Source organism: Rattus norvegicus, chromosome X (assembly GCF_021556685.1).
Source record: "Rattus norvegicus strain SHRSP/BbbUtx chromosome X, alternate assembly SHRSP_T2T, whole genome shotgun sequence".
In the NCBI taxonomy this organism is placed as follows: Eukaryota; Metazoa; Chordata; class Mammalia; order Rodentia; family Muridae; genus Rattus; species Rattus norvegicus.
Window position 1 is genome coordinate 41,947,211 of NC_141554.1, and position 24,266 is coordinate 41,971,476.

Genomic DNA, 24,266 nt, shown 5'->3' on the forward strand with positions numbered 1-24,266 from the left:
GTGTTAACAGAATGATTTATATTTATAAAAATATATAAATGTAAAATACTACCAATATTTATGTTAGAGGAAAGCATTTGAATTGGCAATTTAAATTGGTACTTTGTTTCCATAAATGGAGAAAAGATATCGATAAAAATTAAACATGGCTTACTTTTGGGCCTCTGCGGTAGCACACACTATAAAGTAAGTCTGAAACAAACAAACAAATATATATATATACATATACATACATTATTTTAACAGTTAGAAACGTCAGAAAAGACAATGCAGGGCTAATCACAGAACCACAAGAACCTCTAGAGATATTCTGTACGCTCTCTTGAGTTCTCAACATAGCACAGGAGCCATTCAGGCCTTACACGCTGTTTGGAGGCTCCCAGTGTTAGAAAGCTTACTTATACACAAGGTAGCTCGATCTCCCAGAGGTTTTATTTGAAGAAACTTTTGGTCTTACGTAACAGCAATCCTAACTCCTCACAGTGCACACTTAGAGCTCCTCCTTCAGAGTTTTGGAGCAATGCACCAGGTTCATTCACTCTTTTAGCATGACAGATTTGGGAGAACCTGAATATGTATCTCCCAAGAATGCAGAATTCTACACACTTCCCCCGGAACAATAATGATAAGCAAGCTCTAGGGTATACGATGGTTACCTCACTTAAGGTCTGTAGAGTTTTGTTGAGTTCTGTTCGCCTGTGAAGATAATGAGAGAAAGTAACATGAAGGAGATGTGAAATTCAAAACAAGGTAGCTTTTTAAGCAATTACATCAGGCATGTAGCATGGACTGCTTACAGTGTTCACTCTGAAGAGACATGGGGCATAACAAGAGATTGCTCTGTGGGGAAAATAAATTATTTATGAGACAAGGAAAACTAACCAGAAGGGAGATGGATCAGTCCTAGCTAAGAGCAAGATATGAATTATGGTTGAGCAATCGTGTTATTCATTAGGCTACTGCAAACCCCAAGGCAACTTCTTCTGGCAGACAGCCAAAGAAAGTGCTGGCCCAGGGCAAAGATTTCTGAGAATGGTAAGTCACTCATCCTGGGCTTCTCGTCTTCATCTGCCTTCAATGGACACAGCTTTCTCTGTATGATTCCAGCCCTGTCTCCCTCTCATCCAACATCCCCATGGGAATTTTTCTCATTCCTCGCCTCCATTTCTGCTTCTACAATAGTTTCGTTTCTTCAATTTGGCAGACTTTCACTGAAGTTCAGATGAAAGAATTCTAGCTAAAGAATTTACTCTTCTCAAGAGAGATGACTCTGCCCTCCAGACAGACATCTGTCTGGAACCATTTCTGGTTGTTACACCAAGGAGGCTGCTGCTGGCATCTGCTGGGGTGAGGCTAGGGATGCTGCTAAATATCCTACAATGTATGGACACGGTCCCCATGACAGTGAACTCTCTGTCCCCAGAGGGCAACATTGCTGAGGTTGAGAATGCCCTGCTCTGGGAAATGGGTAACAAACAGTGCTAGGTGACTGTAGATAAGATCTGGACAAGAAGTGCATAACAGTAGTACTAGCTTCCCAAGCTCACATTTGCTAAACTGTGCCTTCTCTCTGTTGGTTTCTGTGGTCCTAACCACTCTTTCTGCTCTATATTTACATCCGTAGATTGTCCTTTGGTAGCTGATCCATGCTGTATTCATGAAGCTGTTCCTCTCAGCAGCAGTAGAAAACCTATGGTCTAACTGGGGACATGAATAATGCATCTCATTGTCTTTGGAAGTTCTTGCAAGCTGATGTGTAGTGAACCAAGATATCCTTTCAGACCTTTCATTCTTCCTTCCTTCCTTCCTTCTTTCCTTCCTCCCTTCTGTTCTTTCTTTCTTTTTTCCTTCCTTCCTTCCTTCCTCCCTTCCTTCCTTCCTTCCTTTCTTTCTTTCTTTCTTTCTTTCTTTCTTTCTTTCTTTCTTTCTTTCTTTCTATTTTTCTTTCGGACAGGGTCTTTCTATGCAGTGCTAGGTATTTCAGAACTTGCTACACAGACAAAGCTGGTCTTAAAATCAAGAGATTTACCTGTCTCTGCCTTCCAAGTTCTGGGATTAAAGGCATGTGCTACAATGCCCAGTGTTCCCTCTGACTTTTAAGTCACTGATGTTTCATGACCATATAAACAAATGGTATATATATATATATATATATATATATATATATATATATATATAGGTGAGTCCCATCTTTTGACATTGTGTCACAATGTTTTAATCCAAAAAGTTCATATTAAAAACCCATGCAATTGAGTTACCTTCCCTCCAAAAACACTTAATAAAATGTTTTAAGGCTATTTCCAATTTTGTGTTGGGCCTCTTTTATATCTCTCCTTGGTTGCATGTGGCTTGTGGACCATAGCTTGAACACCCTTTCAAAAGGTCTGGACTTGAGCTTGTCTAACAATAATACTGAATAATGAATTGCATTAAAATTCCAATACCAACTCAGAGGAAGCTGTTGGTTAATTTCAGAGCACCAGAGGGACCATCCTTAGGAGACTATTAATTGAGGACAGATAAGATGGTTGGGTTTGCAAAGTAGGCAAGAACTAATTTGCTCTGTTTCCTTTGTGGCTCTGTATCATATTCTTGGTCTCCAAAAGTAAAAATAGCTCAGTGTGTATCTTTTCACAAGGTATATATGAAGTTTTAAAACAAATGCCAAATTACTTACTTCAGTTCGCTTAGAGACAGGACTCCAGCGAAGGTGCTGTTAACTATATCTTGATTCTGTTGGAGGTGAGAATTCATTAGGAAGACAGAAAACATCATGTTTAAACACATTCTCTGACAAGAGGTTTCCTTTTTAGCCACCTGAGGAATTATGCCCTAAAGAGTGAATCATAGCCCCAAGAGTGAATTGATATTGGATGAGCCAACCCAGTTTTATTTATTTTTAAAGTGTCAGAGTCAGTCAGTTCTGTATTTCTTCCATTCAAGGGCTCCTCAAAAACAGTGCTATGAAAATTCTCCTCATGGCAGGTTTCAGAGTTAAGGTACATCTGTATAAAAAGAGAAAACTAATAGTACCATTGCTGTATTTCTAGCACTCAGATCACAGCCTGGCATGTAATAGGCATTTGGAGATAGTCAATGAATGAAGAATCACATTTTGTCTAGATCCTCTGGGTTCCAGGAAGGTATATATCAGTGAACTTGAATTCCCCAAGTGTAGAACACAACCACATCTGGAAGATTCTTACTAAACTCAATACACATATTTTTTGTTGTTTGGAATTTCTAAAGTAATTTGATACTTTTAAGTTGTAATTGGACTGTACAATATTACCATTCTTATCCAGCAACAAACCCAGTAAAAACTAAAATAGATCTATTAGAATAATAACATGAATATTATGAATTCAAGCCCTGAAGTACATAGCCAACAAGTCAAGGAGACATATTTTACTTAAATTTGTTCATAAATCAAATATACCAAATATCACAAATAATCTGAATCTTTGATAAATCTTTAGATATATGAAAATGCACTTTGAAAGATTGCAGTTAAAGAAAATCTTGAAAGCCTACCTGAGTAACGTTGTAGTGGTCATCATGTTGAAACACTATCTCACCTCTAAAAAACACTAAAAATAAATTTTCAGAAAGAAATTTGAGACTTGTGTTCTTACAGTTTGAGGGTTAATACAACACATTACAAGGTTATTAAATTATTTTCTAAACATTTAAATATATTCTTTGTTTTGAGTCCTACTCCTCTATTCACTGCTTATCAATAGAATTTTTTTTAGAAAATCAGAGTTACAACTTTGATGTAGAAAATCAGTAAGAGAGAATACCACCTACTGCCCAAGATGTTTTCATTTCTTCCTGTTGAAACTATTGCGCTTTAAGATAATTGGGGTTCCAATGTGACATTTTAAATAACATCTTTTAGAGTTGGGGTTACAGTGGCATAGATGAGGGAGGGAGGGAGGGAGGGAGAGAGAGAGAGAGAGAGAGAGGGGAGAGAGAGAGAGAGAGAGAGAGAGAGAGAGAGAGAGGTGTTCCATAGCAGCTAAGCAGTCTTATAGAAGTTGATTCTTTATCAGTTTTTATTTTTTTGAGAATTTCATATACTAGTATTTCATTTACATCATTTACATCCTCCCTCTTCACCCCTTCCTCCTAAATCTCTGTCTGGTCTTAAATTCATGGCCTCTTATCTTTTGTTATTGATACACACACATGAATTTAGAAATATAGTCTGCTGAATGCATCTAATAAAAGTTTATATTGATACAGAAATTTCAAATAATATAATCCATAATTATTAAAAATAAAGGCACTTCAAATCTGTATAAAATTATACACTTTTAAAAAATATCATGGAGGCTAGAGAGATGGATGGCTCAGTAGTTAACAGCACCAGCGGCTCTTCTAGAGGATCTGATTTCAACCACATGGTGGCTCACAAACATTTGTATCTGATTCCCTTTTCTGTTGTACATGAAGAAAAAGTGTGTGTGTGTGTGTGTGTGTGTGTGTGTGTGTGTGTGTGTGTGTGATGATTTGTCTCCTTCACATTCTTGTTGAGTACATTATGAGTTTTATAAGTGTGCAGAGATCAGAAAACTTCTGGATACATGGAACAATAAAAAAGCTACCAGTTTTTGACTCTCGACCTAATTGTTCCTGGCCAGAAAGTACACAGCTTATTCATAGGTCTTTAATGGACCCAGACTGGAAACCTGAAAGAAGTGGAGTTTTTGGCAGGATATCATGGGGTTTCTGGTGCCAGAAGAGTGGGTTCCCTGATGAGGTTGTTTTCACCAGTCACTACGACAAATGGTCAATTCAGTCACTTAATTAGGGAAAACATTACTCCAACTACCTTTCTGGCATCTGTTATTCAAGATGACCATTTTAAAACACATTTTGATTTTCAGTTATCAAATATGATTTAGACTCAAAACAGAACTAGACATTAGTCCCAGCCCAAAACAGAGATGATGCCATCAAATAATGATATTATAAGGATATAGTAAAGAGAAGGGTAGGAGAGGGTAGAGGGAAAGAGGAAGAAAAAATAGGAGAAAGTTATATAAATGTATGAAAATAAAATGTATACTTTTTTGTGGTGGTAGGGATTGAATCTAGGGCCTTGCACAGATTAAGCTACCCCTACCACTGAGCCACATCCTTAGCCCACTTTAGAAAAGCAAGCTAACAGTTTTAATTTTTAGTTGTGTGTATATGCATGTGGGGTGTGCATGTGAATGGAGACCAGAAGAGGGCGTAGGATTCCCCTGGAACTGCAGTTATAAGTAGATGTGAGCTGTCCCATAGTTGCTAGGAACCAAACTTACGTCCTCTGCAAAAGCAATATGTTCTCTTAAACTCTGAGACATTTCTCCATCCCTGAAGTATTTAAATAAGAAATTTTCTTGTTTTTTAATCTACTCAATTGTACTTTTACTTAAAGTGTTACCTATATTTCTCAGATGAAGTCTAACACTATAAATAGGAACAAAACATGAAGGGTAAAAAAAATTCCTCTAATGATTATTGCTGGAATTGATAGCAAGACTTTATGTAATAAAATCAATTGTTTTTTTTTTCTTCTCTCTACCCATGATCTCCAATCCAGTTCTGACCTGCCACAGTGTATTTTTCTGTTTTTCACATTTGCTTTCATTGGTCTTAATAAGGAAGAAAGCCCAGAGAGCCAAATCAATGGGAGAAAAGAGGTTGTTTCATGCCTCTGGCCCATTGCAGGAGGAAAAACTATTCCTATTTCAAAAATAGCATTTTCTCAAGAGATTTCCATCTCAATTTTAAAAACACCATGGACAGTGTTAAGAGGGCAAAACATTAACAGTAATGCAATCAGCATTTAATTAAACCAGGTATATATGAAACATTCTAAAATCTGGTTTGATTTACTCTTAGCAAAGGACAATACTTTGATTTCGAGTCATAATGTGTACAGTCCAATGAAAAAGCTTGAGGGATTTACTCATAAAAAGTAACTTCCACCAATCAATAATAATTTTATTATTAACTTTATGCATGCATTAATTGTAAGGCTACTAGAATTAGTGTGGATTTGAAACTCAAGTGAAAATTCTTGTTCTGGAGCCCCATGCTTCATAACATGGAAGCTTGTCTAGCTTCTCTGACAGGAAATGGGAGGGTCAAGCAGCTAGGTCTAAAGTCTGCTTTTGTTTTTATTAGGGACTTTGTAGTAGCCTGGTTGTATGAAAAGGGGACAGATCAGAAAGGCATGCACAGGCAACGGGAGAAAAACAAACCAATCCTTTCTGTGGAGCAAACATATCTGGCAATGTGTAGTTTTATGGCGCTCACTAGAACTAACCTGAGTCACTGCAAATAGATGACAAATTGCAGATATTTCTCTGGGATTTGACTCCTGAAAGAAAAGAAACCCAGCTGGTTATGGATGATAATAACTGTGCTTATTATTATATATAATATATATTATATACAAGTACTGCACTGTCAAGAAAATTTGCAAATGAAGGCATCAAATGTAAACTAACAGTATTAAAAAGCTGAACAGAACTTAGCAGGATACATTGCACAAAGAATAAAGGAACATGTTTATTACTTAGATGAGAAGCTATGGGATGTGACTTTACTACTCTTGGCTATATCAGTGTCTGACCTTCAATTCTTCTTTGAAATGTCTTTGTCCCCTTCCTAATTAATCCTTCTCCTGTCTGATATAAATAGAGAACAAAGGAAACGAATCATGTATGGAGAATTTAAATGGGCTAGTCCTGAATCATAGACCATCCTTTCCTTCCAAGGTAGGAAAATCCTAGAAGACTCTAACACTGGTCTATGCTCACATAGCATACTCAACAAATACACATTCAAAATAATAGTAATGTCATGATTTCACTCCATAAATAAATGTCACAAAATTCAAGCATATTTGCTGAGTACTCGCTATAATTTCTGGGTATTGAGAGGTCATACATACAGACCCTGTCCTTAAAGAGCTTACACTCTGGTGGATGATACCGGTTGGGAAATGAAAGGGTTGTGTTATGATGCCTACTATCTAGTGAATGATACTAGCAAAGAAATAAAAAGGTTCAGTGATGGACAGGACATCAGGTCATACAAACACACAAAGAAGGGAGAGATGAATGGGAGATTAAATGATCCACATTAAACAAAACAAAACAGATTTTATGCAGCTCAACCTGAGAAACATTTTCTTCTTTGTGAAGGAAGTGTGTCTTTTTTTTTATTTGATAAAACTCAAAGTTCCATTTATTAATTGTATCTTTGTGTTGACATGTAAGAAATCCATAGAAAATAGGAGGGTGGGAAAGGCTGATCAGGTACTACGTAAACTAATAAAAAAATCATTCAAAAGATTATTATATTGAACAACATTTAGCCTCCTTGATATGTCATCTTTGTCAGAATTATACATGTAATGTCCAAAAGGCAAGCTTATGTCCATTGGACATTATCAGTTGTTTCTGTGAGAAATTAGTTTGGATGCAAAAATAAAAAAAATTACAATTTGACTTGTTTCACAGGATCTGGTTTCTGTCAGAATGATTTATTGGTGTATGAGTGTCATTTGTCAGCTAAATTTAGATTCTGTGAACAAACTGAAATCACACTATGCAAAATACTATGCATCTATAATATGTATTCATGATAGGTAGTAGTGCTTACAATAGCCTTTAACCCACTGGTCTCTTGCTTGCTGTTCTCCACTAAATGTCACCTGCACTTCCATTTCCATGGAAGCTTATCTTTTGCTGCTCTTTCAAATGAGAATTTTCTTTCCCATTTCTAGGACTATTATCTATAATTCGCACCCCTCCCTAAGTACATGGCCACCGACAATTCTTTAAATCTGGACTGAGAACAACTTTAGCTGAGAGTGGTCGGATACTAGTTTAGGTTTTGTGAGTTAGGTGATTTCTGCTGCAACGATTTGAATTTTAGGTAGCAGGAAAGTAGCCCCAGCAAATGATTTAAACAAATAGGCATGGCAGTGTTTCAATATATTCTATTTACAGAAACAGACAGTAAACCGGATTTTCCTATTGAAATCAATGAAAAACCCTTGTTAGACATGTCTTGTGGTCTGGGGCTTGCACTGGGCACTTGAAAGTACATCACTTCTTCATTTAAAAAAGGTTTGATCCTTTAGTTCTTTTGCTAATTACATTCTTACTCATTACTACCAGCCCTGTGTTGTCCATGTGTCTTAAGCATGTTAGAAATATCTGTGGATCAGGGGGGTATAGTTTTGGTGATAGGGTGCACACTTTTCATGTGACAGGGACTTGTTCAATTCTCAGCACCTAAACAATCAAACAAACAAACAAACTGGTAGAATTCTTCTGCACGCCTGCTCATATCAGCTAACTGTTTATGCTGTCTCTCCTTAGACTAAAAGATTCTTAAAGGGCAGGCACTGGCTGATCACTATTACACAGACCAAAACAGTACAATTTCAGGTAGCCAATAAATATATATCTATTCATTAAGAACAGATTTTTATTTTTTTAAAAGTAGGAAAAAAGACAAAGAAATCATAAATACCAGTCATTTCTTTAGGCTTACTTTAGTTATAAAAAGAAAGTCTTGATATTGATAATAAATCATACCTGATGCATTGAAGGTTTTTAATATAGTGATTTTAGATTTTTCTGCAAAGAAGCAATTTAAATATTAGAGCAGAATTTTTTGCTTTACAAAAACCAATTTGCCATGAGTATTTTTTTTTTAGTGAAGTGCTAAGAAAAGCACACTGTTGAGCTCTTGAAGATAACATTGGCCATCTTAGCAGCAGAATGAATGGGACTCTCATTCACAGAACACGAAGCATTGGCCCAGGGTGGGTCTGAGAATCGGAGTCACGTGTTTACCAAGTTAGGTCACACCCATTACACATCCCACTGCTTGAGTAACTCTATGCGTAATTCTAGTTCAGTTTCCAGGCACTACCACTAGACCCATAAATGTGAATTTACAATGTAGGTGGGTAGAACTATGGTCTAGACAGTGCCTTCAGATGACAGGTTATAAAGAACATGTGATTCAGAAGGAAAGTCAGCGTGAATCAGGGCATGCTGAATCAAAATGTTGCTACAATAATTTACAATCAAGGATCCTGCTTTCTTCTTTAAGGTTAATGCAATACTATCCTCATTGTACTGGGAGATAAAATTGTTCTCAGGTAAGTCAAGACCAGCTAGCAATTGTTGCATAACAATCTCACAGTAGAACCACGACTACTTAAGTTAGAGATTCACGCGCAAGTATTAGTGTGCTCTGAAGAGGCAAGCCTTAGGATTGTCTTTCCAAAGATTGGAGACAAAGTCCCTGGCTCATCCCCCACATGATGAACAATGTAGTTCAGAAAGCCTTGTGTAAGGAGGATTGACAATTAGAAGAGGCTGCATTCAGGGCACAAATTTGCAGAGAAAGACTAAGCTCAGAGCTTGGAGACATGCTGAAGAATAATGGTATTATACAATTTCAGAAACATTTGTATGTGTGTTACTGATGAGCTCACGTGGGTGTGTGATTCATGGATAATGATTGCTGGTAATTTTAGAGGTGGATACCATTTTGTGCTGTCGTTAATAATCCTTTATACATTATTTTGTTTGCCTTGGTATTTTTCTCTCCATAGCAAGTGAAACACAACTGTAAAATGACTTGTATTTCCGCAGCTAAATCCATAAAAATATTCAACTTCACTAATAATCAAAAATGAAATAACCTAAGGAAAAAAAGAACAAGATTTAATAATATATAATGTAGTCTCGGCAAAGGTACAGTGAGCCACAAGGCCATTCTCATCCACTGCTGGCAAAATGTTGTGAGTACAATTTTTCTAGAAGGTAATTAGGCAATAGTTCTCAAGAGCATTAAAATATTCATACTGCTGACCCATTATGTCCAGCCCTTGGAACATATTCTATAGAAATCAGGGATGAAGTTCATTGCAGCAAATTCTATTAAAAAATAAAAGCATCTTTAATGCTTAACATATGGCACACAATGGAATATCAAGTCATTAATAGCAAGAGACAATGGGGAATAATTACAATTTAATATTAAATTAAAGGAGAATCATAAAATCTGGGTAAATTATGACTATTTTGCCAAAGCTATATACATAGGATAAGAGTATATGTATATGTATACACACACACATATATATGTACATACATATATATACATTTATATACATATATGTATATATACATATACATATATAAATGATCACAAATGAAATTGTACCAAGTTACTAACAATAATAGTTTTAGTAAAGTAATACTAAAGATTAAATATTCTTCTTTATATTTCCCTATACTCTCTATTTTATGAGCTAATCTATATTGTAATAATATTCAAAGCATAACAAATAGTATCTTTAAGTAGAGTGTTATGGCTGTAATAGAAAGTTTAGGAGTGTAGTGACAACAGAATGATGGCTCAAAGACAGACTCAGAGCAGCAAAGGTTGCAAACCTATGGGAATAAACAAAGGGACAACAGAAGTGTGTTCCTTTGCTAGTCCATTAGACCCTACCTATGAAACCTCAAGAAGCCACAGAAGACAAGTTATGACATTCAGAAATAATTCAAAATTACCTGTTCTGTTTAAAGTCGACAATACTTCGGAAGCAGCATCTGAAATAATAACAAACAGTATAATGACTGGTTTGGTTAAGAAATGTGACTCTTCCCAGATTCCTTAAACTCTTCAATTTCCTCTAAATCTTGAGTTTAGAGTTCTGCAAAATCTAACAGGTACTAGTCGATGCACCACCTCCATTCTCTATTATTCAGCCCCAAGATGAATTTGGGTACACATTCATTCTTTCAGAATGTGGTTTTCTGAATGCCTATTATGTGTGAAACATATAACACCAATATTTATTAGACCTAACATTTACGTTATTTACTATTTTGTCCCCGTTGGAGGAAAGGGGGATTGAAAGATTTTAAGAGTCAGAAGTTGAGGAAGACAGGAGTGAACCAGTATCTTCTAACATGGCAGGACTCCTGCACTCAGGAACTCACAACAACTGTTGTGATCGGCCCAGTTAACCTTCTAACATGAAGTAAAAAGGGGTTCATGAGCTCTTCCTACCCCTAGCTGAGGAGCTTTGGACAGCTGATGCTTCTGGGGAAGAAAGTCAACATTCTTTAAGGGTTAGTCACCCTTCAGCAGATTGGCTCCACCATCAAGAGTATATGGGTAGTACAAATTGGAGTTGATGGGTTATTAACTTTTTAAAAAGGACACAAAGTTGGGGGTGGGTACAGAGGTAAAGGTGGGCCTGGAAGGAATTAGTAAGAAGAGTGAAAGGTGACTTTGAACAAAAACATTGTATGAAATTCTCCCAACATTCATAAAAATGGCCAGGCAGTGGTGGTTCATGCCTGTAATCCCAGCACTTGGGAGGCAGAGGCAGGAGGATCTCTGTGAGTTTGAGGCCAGCCTGGTCTACAAATTGAGGTTCACAGAAGAACCCTGTTTCAAAACAACAACAACAACAACAACGTTAAAAAAGAAAACATGTCCTTTTCTCTCTATGCTAATGAAACTCCTTCATGGATATGACATTTACAACATGAATAACAACTTTAATAGCCCTGGGGATGCTTTAGTGGCTTTCTCATTATTAATGGCATATTTAAATCAATGCTAGTTTAGGTTTAAAGTTCTTAAGCATTATCAATTTAAGACATTTCTGTTTCAATCCTATTTGATATAAAATTTCATTAAGATTGATCCTGCTGGTATTTCTTCAGATGAAAGAATTCTAGAATCTATTATTAGAAATGAAATTTTAGGGAGAATGGTACAATGTAGACATAGTGGCATATGCCTGCAATCTTAACATTTGGAAGGCCAAGGCCAAACAATTGTGAATTTGAGGCCAGCCTAGGCTACACAGTGAGACCTCATCTCAAAAATGAACAAACAAGCCCCTAAATAAACACAACACATTGTTATGCTCAAAATGCACCCACATACATCCCACACAATATACAACAGAATTAAATCACTGCTGCCACAGCTAAATGGAAGATAATCTTTTTCATGTGCAAAGTAATTACACACAAAAATGACAACTGTTGGTACTCTCTGTTGGATCAATTATGAATTTAATCACTTTCAATCAGTATAAGACACATCTATGATTATTTAATTCCTCAACTATCACCCACACGGTGGAATTTTATTTAACCAAGACAATCTAAGAAGTGATGGAGTTTGATTGAACTAAGATAGAAAACTGGTTTCCCTCAGAGGGGAGAACAGATGTGCTGCCCCACCTGCCTCCCTGGGCTATCATGAAGTTCCTTGTCCTTTTCTCTAACATGATGAAAAGCCAGGTTTCCCCTCATTTCCTGCTATTTAAAAACTGATAAAAATCACCCATAAAGAGACTGTCTTTGGACACCGTGTACCTCCAAATTCGCCCTGAATCATATTGAAGTCACTAGACGTGCTTCTCCCAGTTAAACAATCTGTCATGTCAAGTTTGCTGGCGAGGTGTTAGAGAACAGTAAAATGGAGTACTTTAAAGTGTGATTGATGTTTCCAGTATTTTCTGAAGTATTTACAGTGGCAGAGGGATTTTTCCCTTCTTTTATGATCCCAGAAATTATATCCATTAACCAGAATGGTTACTCTCACATGTTTTAAGTTTCGGACTATTGGACGATATGGAATCACTCAGTATATCGAGCTATAATTTAGAGATAGAGATCTTCATTGCTGTGACTCGTTATACTCTTTATATTCATAGGAGGGGTTATCAATTTTCACTTGCTTCAGAAACATTCTTACCATTGAGGCTTGTGGTTTCTACCTCTTTTTTTCCCCCAAGGAGAAGACGAAGGTATAATTAAAAGAGAAACTTTAAGAGATCTAAATTGGACTACATCTAGGCTTAAATAGTTTCAAAATCTTGCCTGGTGTACCATTGGAGTAGGGAACAAGACTGACAAGAGACGATTCAGCTGGGAAGAGAGAGAGAGAGAGAGAGAGAGAGAGAGAGAGAGAGAGAGAGAGAGAATATTTTGAAACAATTATATTTCTTTAGAGTCAAGATTTAAACATATAGCCCTGGCTTGAAACATTTATGAAATTTTAAGAGGTCAGAACTCCTGAGATATGATTATAAAAGTAGAAAAAGTGCTATGAGACTCACAATCATAGAGTCTGCTGCACCTGCATAACACCATGGCAATAAGTTAGGAACCACATTGGAATAAAGTAAATGGTAATTTCACCATTTTTTCCAGCCATATATATATATATGTATATAATATACATACATATATGTATATAATGTATATATATTCATTCTCCATATAATATATTCATATAGTATTCACACAATATATTATGTACATATAAATTTAGAGTATATAATATATATCATATACCATTTAATATTATAGTACCTAATCCATTTCTTGGTAGCCCATTTTAAAATATAGCCGCTATTAAGACAGTCAATCAAATTATAGATTTTTTTGTACAATGACTCCACTTATCCTAGTAAGTCAATCTACTGTACACATTACACGTGGTTAAATATTTAAGAGACTTAGAGATTTGATCTCTACCTAAACACATGAGAAATTTACAAACACTTCGCAACAAAAAATCTTAGTCTTCGAGCTTGATTTTTCAGCTGGTATGGACAAAATGTAGGTGTGTCAAAGCACTTGTCTGGCCTTTTGCAGACTGTTCATGGGTTAGCTAAACACAGACACACACCCTGTCTGTCCCACATTATTATTTTCATATTTTGTCATTTACTATATTTTTTTTAACAATTGCCAGGGTCTTTCTTGAGGAATAAGACAGGTCGTAAGCGATTCGAGTCAAAGTACACTTATGGGGTGAGGCAAAATAATTGACCACAGCCAGTCCTTAATGAATGACTATTAGTCCTTTTGGATGTTGATGAATGGTGACACAATTCAAAGAAGTCTGTGGGCAAGGCTGTCTTCCTCTCTTGACACTACACTGGGTCCTACCATCTGTTTGTGCAGCCCTACCACCAGACTACACAGCAGCCAGGTTATGACTAGAACTCCAAAAACACTGCTCTCCATTCTTTAAAAGCTGGGTTTTGTGGCCTTTACTATGATTAAGTTTGGCAAAGGCTATTCCACTAGAGCAGTGGTTCTCAACCTTCTTAATGCAGTGACCCTTTAATATAGTTCCTCATGTTGCAGTGACCCCAACCATAAAATTATTTCATTTCTATTTCATAACTGTAATTTTGCAACTGTTATTAATCATAAGGTAATCTATTTTTCTGATGGTCATAGGCAACCCCTATGAAAGGGTCATTTGACCCCTAAAGGGTCACAACCCACAGGTTGAGAAACACTGTACTAGAAGAAAAATACATTAGCATGCTGACCCCTAGAAGTCCAACAGCTAGGGGGCAAACAGACATGGACAAAAGAGGTTCTGCTCTGATGGCTTGAGGTTCAGGGTCTGAATCTTCACCCCTATGACAATCATTTATCTATCATAGAGCAGGAAAATGTGGTCTCTTATTTCATTTTCAAATATCCCATGAAGCAGATACTATTGTTCTCGGTGTATTGAGGAAGAAACTGAGGAAGAAACAGAAAAGCTAAGGAACTTGCTCCAAATCTGAGCTAGCAGTGGAGATGGGAGGGTGGTGGCTTAATTGAAACCCCAAGGGACAGATTGGATCCAGAAAATATATTAATGTGATTAAGATTTCCCCCCACTGAGCCTGTTTCCACATCTACAGCATGAACATAAGGATTCCTATTCTGCAAGATTGAGAGGAATGAGATGTCTGAAGACTTCGGGGCACAATAGTAACATGCATAAGAGATGGCTGCTGTTTTTGTTTGTTCCATTTTAATCATTGAATGAATAACAGAGGAAGTTCTTTTTCACAATTGTAAGGATGGCATACCAACTGACTCACAACCATTCTAAGATATGTGGTGTATCAAAAAGAAGACAGGTTGGACTCAAAGAAGCCATGTGCTACCTCCGCATGACATGGGGCAAGAAGCTGTGAGATCTTAGACAAGTTATTCAGTAGCCTTTGGCTTTGTTCTCTCACCATAAGATACTAGGATGCTAGTATCAAAGGATGCTAGTATACGGTTAGTCTCATGCTGTTCTCATACTGCTCGAATTCCTATAGGTTCTAGTTCTAAAGTTCCCTTCAGTTTATTTGCCTTCTCCTTGTCATGTGTGGCTAAGCTCTTAGAAGCATCCACAGAGAAATTCTGTAAGCGAAGGTACTGAAAGTGTGCATTTAAGAGGACGGACCACTTCATAAATACAATGAATCATGGCATGTTTAAGTTCTTGATGCCGTTTAGACTTGTACGCTAGCAATAATCTCAAACATGGCTGAAGCACTTAAGCAGCTACCCAGTGATGTCCACAGTCTGGTCCCTACAGAGTTCTTCTCCAGCTTGGCCAGGCAATATGAAAGGATGAATATGCTTTTGGCTATTGGTTTTGTAGGTGTATGTTTAATGGCAATGAACTTAAACCAAGCTTCTTAGAGGAAAATAGTTTTGCCGTATTCGACCCTACGCCATACTGCACAGAGAACTTGAGAGTAACACTTTCGTGTGTTTCCCTAAAATCATAAAATAACTCTTACCAGATGGTGACAACAAACTGGAATTACCAGCATTTTCTGTCAAGGAAAAAGATGATTTAGCATTAGTTTGGTTTGTTCACATATTGCCATTAACATTTTTTAATGGCAATCAATATAAATTGAGCTACAGATGGCTATCAAAAGAGGGCAGCATGCAATCTCACTATTGTTTTCCATACCCTGATAGTGTTTCTTTTCAGTTCTTTAAAAGGACAGCTTATGCAGTTGGAGTCCAGGGTCAGTCCATGTATAGTCTTTGGGTACTGGCTTAGTCCCTGGAAACTCTGGTTGTTTGGCATTGTTGTTCATATGGGGTCTGAACCCCCAGTGAACGGGATTGTTGTGGGGAGGGCGGTAATGCGGGAAGGATGGGAAGGGGAAACACCCATCCAGAAGGGGAGGGGGAGGGGTTAGGAGGATATTGGCCTGGAAACCGGGAAAGGGAATAGCAATTGAAATGTAAATAAGAAATACCCAATTTAATAAAGATGGAGAAAAGAAAGAACAGCTTTCTAGTGAAGCAAGCCTTCCAGTTTCTAACTCTTTTTTTGTGTGCGTACGTGTGTGCATATGTGCGTGAGTGCAGATGTGCGTGTGTGTGTGTGTGTGTGTGTGTGTGTGTGTGGTGAGTGCACACATGTGTATGTAAGTGCCAAGCCAGAGGAGAATATCAGGTGATCAGGTGTCATTCCCTAGTTCATTCTAGTTTACCGTTTTTTGTTTTGTTTTGTTTTGTATTGTTTTGAGACACAGTCCTTCACTGAATCTGAAGGTCATGTTTGACTAGCCAGTGAGCTCCTGGAATCTACTCGTCTCTGCTCCCCAACACTGGGCTTATAGGCACATGCAACCATAGAGGATTTTTATGTGGGTTCTGGAATTTGAACTCAGGTTTCTTGCTTTCACGGCAAGCACTCTTAAACACTGAGCCATTTCCCCAGGTCCTCGAGTTTTAACTATGAATGGTGCTCTACATGTGGTGTTGTATAAAGTGAGCGACGCACACTTTAAACTGAGGAGACAGCTAAGACTTTAAGACTTTAAGGTGTTCATCAATGTTCATTAAATGTGTAGCAAAAACGTGCACATCTGCACAAATTATATTTCATTAACTTTGCTTTTTTTTTTTAAACACAAACAGTTGGCCTATTACGCCACCTCTTTCTTCTGAGTTGAACTAGATCAGCCACCATTGGGCGAATAAATTTTAAGAACTGTTGAGTTCTTTGAGGAACATTCTCAGATCCCTTAAAAAGAAAAACACTTTTTGTTTCCTGTTCAGGAAAATAATACATGCTTAGGGCTGGAGAAATGGCTTGGTGGTTAACAGCATTTGCTGTTCTACAGGACCCAGATTCAATTCCCAGTGCCTATATAAAACTCGAGCATGGTCATAACTGCCTGTGACCCCAGTGTTGATGCAGGGCAGAGACAAGTAGATAAATCCTGGAAGCTTACTGGCCTGATCACAGGCAAAACAGTGAGCCTATGGAGGCAAGAAAGGGGTGTCAGATGCCCTGAACTGGAGTTATAGATGGTTATGAGCACACACGTGGCTTCTAGGATTAAACCCAGGTCTTTTGGAAGAGCAGCCACTTCTCCAGCCCATAAGATAGACAATTGAAATGTGTTATTCTTTCCTTTTTATTTTGGCACGGTTTTCCCTTTGGATGTGTGCTTACTTTTTCTAGGTCTTGAACTCTCAATATTCTGCTCCATTCTAACCTTTGTGGTCAAACATAGGCAACTCTTCACACATCTCACATGCATGCCTTTTGCCTTCTAACTACTAGGCTGGGGTTCTTTGAGGGTTTGCCTCATTCACTTCCCACTCACCAAAATGATAGGCTTGTCACTCCCAATGAGTCACATATTTGAACTCCATGCCACTCTTAGGAGATAAGATATTTCCATTGTTATAAAAGATTCATAAGCAAATAAAGAAAAAAAATGGTTTGTTTTTTCCCAGCTTTTTCTTTGGAAACCTGCAAAACAAATCTTAAACTATCACTATTTTGTTAAAGTACTGATTTAAACCCATAAACAAAATACTTGGAATCTGTATATAAAATTTACTTAGTATGACTCTTTGACTAATTTTTTTCTGAAGTTTTAAAAAATAAAGGCCATATATTCTAATTATGGAGAGGATATTTTTATAATGGAAGGAAGCCAAATAGAGCCTGAAGAATAGGAAGCTCAAGAAAATAGCTTCATGGATGGAGACTCCTTCCCTATATTACTTCCTTAGCATTTTTCCCCAGCACTATTGCCACAACCACCCAAACTCTAGTGTCAAATGTTCTAGCATGGTGTCAGTGATGCCATATGATTGAGCCACTGTCATTGCCTCTCAGCTTTCATCGTCTCATATCATTTTCACATTTGACCTATTCTTGAACTGAATAGGTCTGATATTAGCAATGATAAAGAAATTCAAGTCGAAATTGCTTAGTTGTAGTGGGTTCTCATGCTAAAACTCTAACAAATTACCAGTAGTGGCTTACAATACAAATTGGTTAACCTAGACTTCTATAGGTCAGAAATCCACTACAGAGCTTGCCAGATGAATGTCAACTTCATGACAAGCTATAGTTCTAACTGGAAGCTCTAGAGGTGAATCCATTTCCTGCTTATTTGAGTTTTTGGCAAACCATGGTTCCTTGTGGTTGTGGGACTGAAGTCTCTTACTGGCTATAGACTGAGGGCCATTCTAAGTTTCAGAATCGTGTTTCCTGTCTCTTGGCTCATTTGTATGTCTTCACAGTCAGCGATGACAGAATAGAGTAGGCAAGCTCTCATCTGCCATCATTATGTCACTTAAAAACTCACAGGATTTAACTGGGTTATCCAGGCAACCTATGATAATCTCAACATCTCATGGTCTTCAATGTTAATTACATCTGCAATGTCATTTCCACAATATAAATTTGAACTCTCTTTTAAAACTGGAAGTTTTAGAAGATGACACCTTTATGTCAACTCTCTGGCCCTCTAAAGTGTTCTTTGGCTACAGAAGCTGATGGAAATGGCTGGCTCCTCTTTATATCTTAAAACATTTATTGGCGGGGCTGGGGATTTAGCTCAGTGGTAGAGCGCTTACCTAGGAAGCGCAAGGCCCTGGGTTCGGTCCCCAGCTCCGAAAAAAAGAACCAAAAAAAAAAATTTATTGGCTACATCATGCACTTGGCATTTGGACATGTTCAGGAGCATTTTTAATGTATCTTAGATTGTAAGAAATATAAACAATGAAATTTGATTTGATTCAGGCTCTGTGATTAACAGCATTTGTTGCTCTTGCGGAGGACCTGGGTTCAGTTTCTAGCCTCCATGTGTTGCATGTTCATGAACATGAGTAACTCCAGTTCTGGAAAGAGTACATCTGGTGAGGGTCCTCCTGCTGTGTCATATATGGAAAATAAGGCAAGTGGTCTTACATAACAAGAGTGATAACTCCTGTGAGAATGGCATTGTTATATTCAAGAGGGTGGGACCCTCATGACTTAATCAACTTTCAAATGCCCCACCTCTCAATAATACCACAAAGGCAAGTAAATGTCAAATGAGGGTTTTTCAGGGGGAGGGGCAGATCCTAACCATCACATGGGATATCTCTTATTTTCCCAAATAAATGCTAACCAGCTAGTTGCTTTATCTATTATCCTCCAGGTCAGTATCATGGATCTTATAACTAGTCAAAGAAATCATTGATTTGAGTGACAAAATCATTACGAAATCTCTATCATAATAGAGTACTTGCCTATCATGTTCAAGGCTCTGGGTTTGATTCTTAGCACCAAAATACTTACATGCAAACATACATACATACATACATACATACATACATACATACATACATACACAATTGCAAAATAAATATCAGTCAAGAATCAAGTTATGAACTTATGACAGGTAGATCAAGAGGAGAAAATTAACTCAGAGGAAACAGTGGAAAGGTAGAGGTCTAGAACAATCTTTTAGGATTGGAGAAAGAGATATGAAGCAGAAGCTGAAACCATATAGAGATGGGGCTTGTCCAGTTACAAGGGAATCATGGAGGAGGCACAGCCACTATCAGAGATATGGGTAAGTTAATCAGAGAAGGAAATGAACATGAACATGCACACACACACACACACACACACACACACACACACACACACACACACACGTTCTTTTCCTTTACACTCCAGTTTTGTTTTTTGTTTGTTTGCTGTTGTTGTTGTTGCTTTACATTAACACACATTGGCTAAACCTAGCTGGAAGGCAGTTGCAAAGATCAGAGTGGGAGGGTGGAGAAGGAATCTGAGAGGGGAAAAGCGATCTAGGCAGTGTCTGTAAAGACTTGAGAGTACTTCTTGGATAACTATTACTCAGAATGTGACAGAGTAGTAGTTATGTCTAACAATCACAACAAAGAGATCATGTAACGGATCTTACAAGTGTGTGCTGAACTGTCCATCCAATATTCATGCCAAAAACTGTTAAAATCCCACAATTATGAGCCCCAACTGCCTCGAGTGGTAACCTCAATAAAACACTGCACTTGATTATTCCTCTTGGCTTAATGTCCACTCTTTGCTCCCTGACACTACTTTATAAATAAGCCTGAACCCTAATCATGAGAGGCCTTATCTGGAGGCTGCTGAAGTGTTCACTGGGGTAGAGGTTAAGTTTTCGAATGTGAGATGGATGTCCAAAGCTGTGGCAATGCACGCCAGCACACCATTCCTTAAGGTGGGTGGGAATAAGACTTCCTTTTCCAGAAGGGACTATAAAAAATACAGCTAGGGCCCCTTGCATGAGTACTTTTTACCCAACTGAAACTCTTCCAGATTAAATTACTATTCCACAGAGACATGGTTAAAAACAAGCCACCGTGCTTAGGCACTATTATATGGGAACCCTAAATAAAACAGTATTTTCTTCTTATATCAGCTTTTCAGAACTTGAGACAACAAACACCCTTCTAGAAAGCACCTTTCCAGACTTTACTACATATGCAGAAAGATGAATAAAAACATTTTCATTTGGCACATTCAAAACTTGTTTATTTGAACCATGACCATCTCACTTCCCACTGCTCAATAAGGACTCTTACATAACATATTTATTTAAAAGATTAATAATGACATAGCCAAAGAAAACTTGAGCTCTTAGCTGATGGAACTTCCTGAGGAGAAAAGAGCCATTCTAGGTGGGCTTTCGCCACGATAGGAAGAAGGTGAACTGTGTTCTTGATCCTCCAGGACCCAACTCTTTCTTTTCCTCCAGCTTCACATATAACTAGCCCACCCACTTCACCCTTTATCCTCCAGAACTGAGCAGATGTGAGGCATCAGCCATTCTGTAGCTCACACACACTGACAAGTATCATTGGCTTCATATGTTTACTAGGAAGGAGCTGCCAGGTCTACAGTTTTGCTTCAGGTTCCCCTGAATCCTTCAGATGTGCAGCTCCTTGGCCAGATGTGTGTTTAATTTTGTGACGAACAGTCAAATCTCTGTGGGACATCCACATTACCAAGGTAAAAGACAACAGGGACCAACCTGAGGTTTATTTGGTTCCCATGTACTACGATTCATACCCTGTGGCTTCCAGTTGGTCTTGTTCTCCCGTTGTACATTCATTCTCCCTTCCCAACTGCCTGCTCTATTAAGTATTTGGTTCATGTGCCAGCTGTGAGGAGAGCAGTGTCATAAAGTTTCAACCATCCCCCATAGTTTAATTCAGTCAAATCCCTGTAGCAAACTCCTTGTGCAAGGGAGAGTGCGGGAGAGAGCATGAGGGGGGAGGGAGAGTATCTGACTTACTTGTCCTATGTGATTTAACACTGGCTTATATAGTTTGAAACAGAAAACATCCTAAGACAATTAGATTAAATTGTCTATAATTGTGCTGTCCAAGATGGCAGCCACCATCTTCATGTGACAACTTAAATTTAAATTAATTAGGCAATTAGTTCTTTGGTTGTGGCCATGTCCTCTGTTCTGTCTGTAGTGTTCCAAATGAACTTGTATGGTTTTTTTTTTCTAAAAGCAATTTAAACTAATTAAATAAAAAAAAGCCCCACTGCCCTAGTCAAGATTGAAGTGCTCAGCAGTCACATGTGGCTGGTGGCTACAGCATTGAGCAGGTGTTGTACAGGTTCTACACAACATGTAAAGAACACTTCATCATCACAAAAAGACTTCTAGCTGGCTAATTTCTAGCTGTAGTGCTAATGGCCTGTATTTATCACAAGTCGGGTGTATTACAGGCATGTTTGCTATGTATTAAGTCACAAAGCTCTGAGACAGTTACTGCCTCTTTACAGAAAAGGAATCTCAAACACAAGGTTTAAACACTTTGCTAAATTGGGTAGCTCAGTAAAGATCATAATAGTCACCTATACTTTCCTTAAGGCATGTGAACTTGGGTTTTCATATGACCCCTAGGCGGAAGGGATGTCTGTCTCACCTCACTCTACTTCAGTGGCAGAATGAGTCAGGGGCTTAAAGGAATAGAAATTTGTTTTCCATTTATAAAAATCAAATAAGCAACCTCAAGTAGAGAGCTGAGAGTGGGAGAGTCAGGGAAGGGGTGTGTTCAGGGGAACCGGATTGACAGAGGACCTGCTCTCTTCAATGTGAAGAGTCCCAATTTGCTGTGGATAGCACCATGTAGGGGACAATCAGGAAAAGAAAGGGATATTATTTATTGTTTGTTTTTGTTCCTTGTATTTCAATACAGGGTTTCTCTGCATAGCATTAAGCTGTCCAGGAACTCACTCTGTACACCAGGCTGCTCTTGAACTCACAGACATCCCCCTGCCTCTGCCTCTGCCTCCCAAGGGCTAGGATTAAAGGTGTGTGCCACCACCCAGATATCCTAAAGGAAGTTAAGTCACTTGGGCTGACAATGTTGCTTCCCACATGAACCATAGACTAACAAAGCCCCCATACCAAGCATGAGAAACCTCCTTCCAAATGGTTGGTCAGGTGACTCCCTAAACAAGAAAGAATATCAATGTAGCCCTTGGTTGACTCTCAAGGTTTAAAGGTGGATCCTTATTGTTGAAGATACCACATAGTTACAATACAGGAATTATTTGAGCTGGATCTGACTTGAAAGCCTTCTTCCTGTGGTCTAGTTTCCATGGTACCAGAAATCTCTATGTAAGCCACCAAGGGAGAGAAGCTATTATACAGTCCTACCCAGCTGCAACGTCTATGAACCACAACAGTGACTAGCATGGCACCATATGCATAAAGGTGCAGTAAGTGGCACTCGAATGTTGGTGGTGACCAGCAGCTGTCTAATTGGACTTACGGCCCACGCAACAAGAAAGAAATCAAGTCTGGTACTGGAAACCTAGGCAGCTTTCTGAGGCTAATGAGACCATGGCTGTTAGAATCCACTACCATTGCTGTGCTAGTGCAGCATAATTCTAACTACATTCTACATTCAGCGTGACTTCCACAGGGAAGTGTAACTACCACCTCTCACCTGAAAAGCCCCTGCTTGCAGCAAACAGAGACCACAGAAAACTATACTGGAGACAAACTAGAGATCGAGAGATTATGCAAAGTTCAGCCCCAATTGACACATCTACATTACAATCCTGTATCTGTGGCTCAGGGGACATTGAGAAAGAAGGGGCAGAAAGATCCAGAGATCCAGAATACCAGTAACTCCATTGTCTGCTGTGAGATGGTCTCTCTTAGAAACAGCTGCATATACGGGACTAGAACAATGGCAAGATCAATGGATGTGCTAATGTGGAAGAGGTCATTTTGGGTCCCACCCTAGACAAAGGACTATAGGTAGTTAACAAGTACTGAGAGAAAGAGAATTAGCCTCCTCTTAGGGATGAACTCCTTTATTGTCCAATGCAGAGGGGTCAGCTTGTGAAATCATATAACAATTAGCAAGAAAAGACTCAATAGATTGTATTTATATATGTATGCATATATGTGCATATGTGTATTGTTATATATATATGTGTTTATATATATATGTTTATATATATATATATATATATATATATATATATATATATATATAAACAACCAAAGGCTAGAGGAAGGAGAGAGGAGAACGTGAAGCAATTTTCTTTCAATTAAAATGTATTTTAAGAATATTTAAAGATCATTCAATAATCAATACCCATTAAAGTAATGATGAGATAAGATTGATGCCATAAAATCATTGTCCCCAGCCATCATTTCTCTCTTATTCTTTGTCATGACAGTGACAAGGTCAAGCGATGAGTGTGAACGGAAAGAGGGATTCTTTCCACTTTCAGCCTGCATATGAATTTCCCTTTCTTTCTGATTCATCCTCCCAGCAAACAATCAAACTGTGGTTCTTCCAGGACCCTCCAGAGCACAACTACCATATAATGAGCCAGATCTGTTAACAAGTCTGTGCTGGTAAAAACCACTAAGAAAGGTTGAAGTTACAGATATTCTTGCTTAAGAGAGAGAAAATGCCTACTTAGTTGGAAAAGTTGCGTTTTTATACTTGCCTTTGTTTTGATGCCACATTTAATCCTTATCTCTTGCTGCTGTACTTATGGGTGGAAGACCTTTATAAGGTCTCTAGGCCTTTGTAAATTGGTAGTTTCTG

At 38.1% G+C, this 24,266-nt stretch overlaps 1 protein-coding gene across 37 annotated transcripts in view; it reads right to left on the bottom strand.

The window, feature by feature from the left end:
• Positions 1–24,266, bottom strand: part of Adgrg2 (adhesion G protein-coupled receptor G2) — a 125,595-nt gene that overhangs the window by 29,168 nt on the left and 72,161 nt on the right. For 10 of the 37 annotated variants that reach the window (XM_087599197.1, XM_087599212.1, XM_087599195.1 and 7 more), the window contains 8 exon segments: positions 15,656–15,691; positions 10,608–10,646; positions 8,610–8,651; positions 6,323–6,376; positions 3,535–3,590; positions 2,678–2,733; positions 657–696; positions 155–192 (listed from right to left, as the gene is read on the bottom strand). In XM_087599197.1, the coding sequence (XP_087455323.1) occupies positions 155–192; positions 657–696; positions 2,678–2,733; positions 3,535–3,590; positions 6,323–6,376; positions 8,610–8,651; positions 10,608–10,646; positions 15,656–15,691 (361 nt within the window). 37 annotated transcript variants of the gene reach the window in all.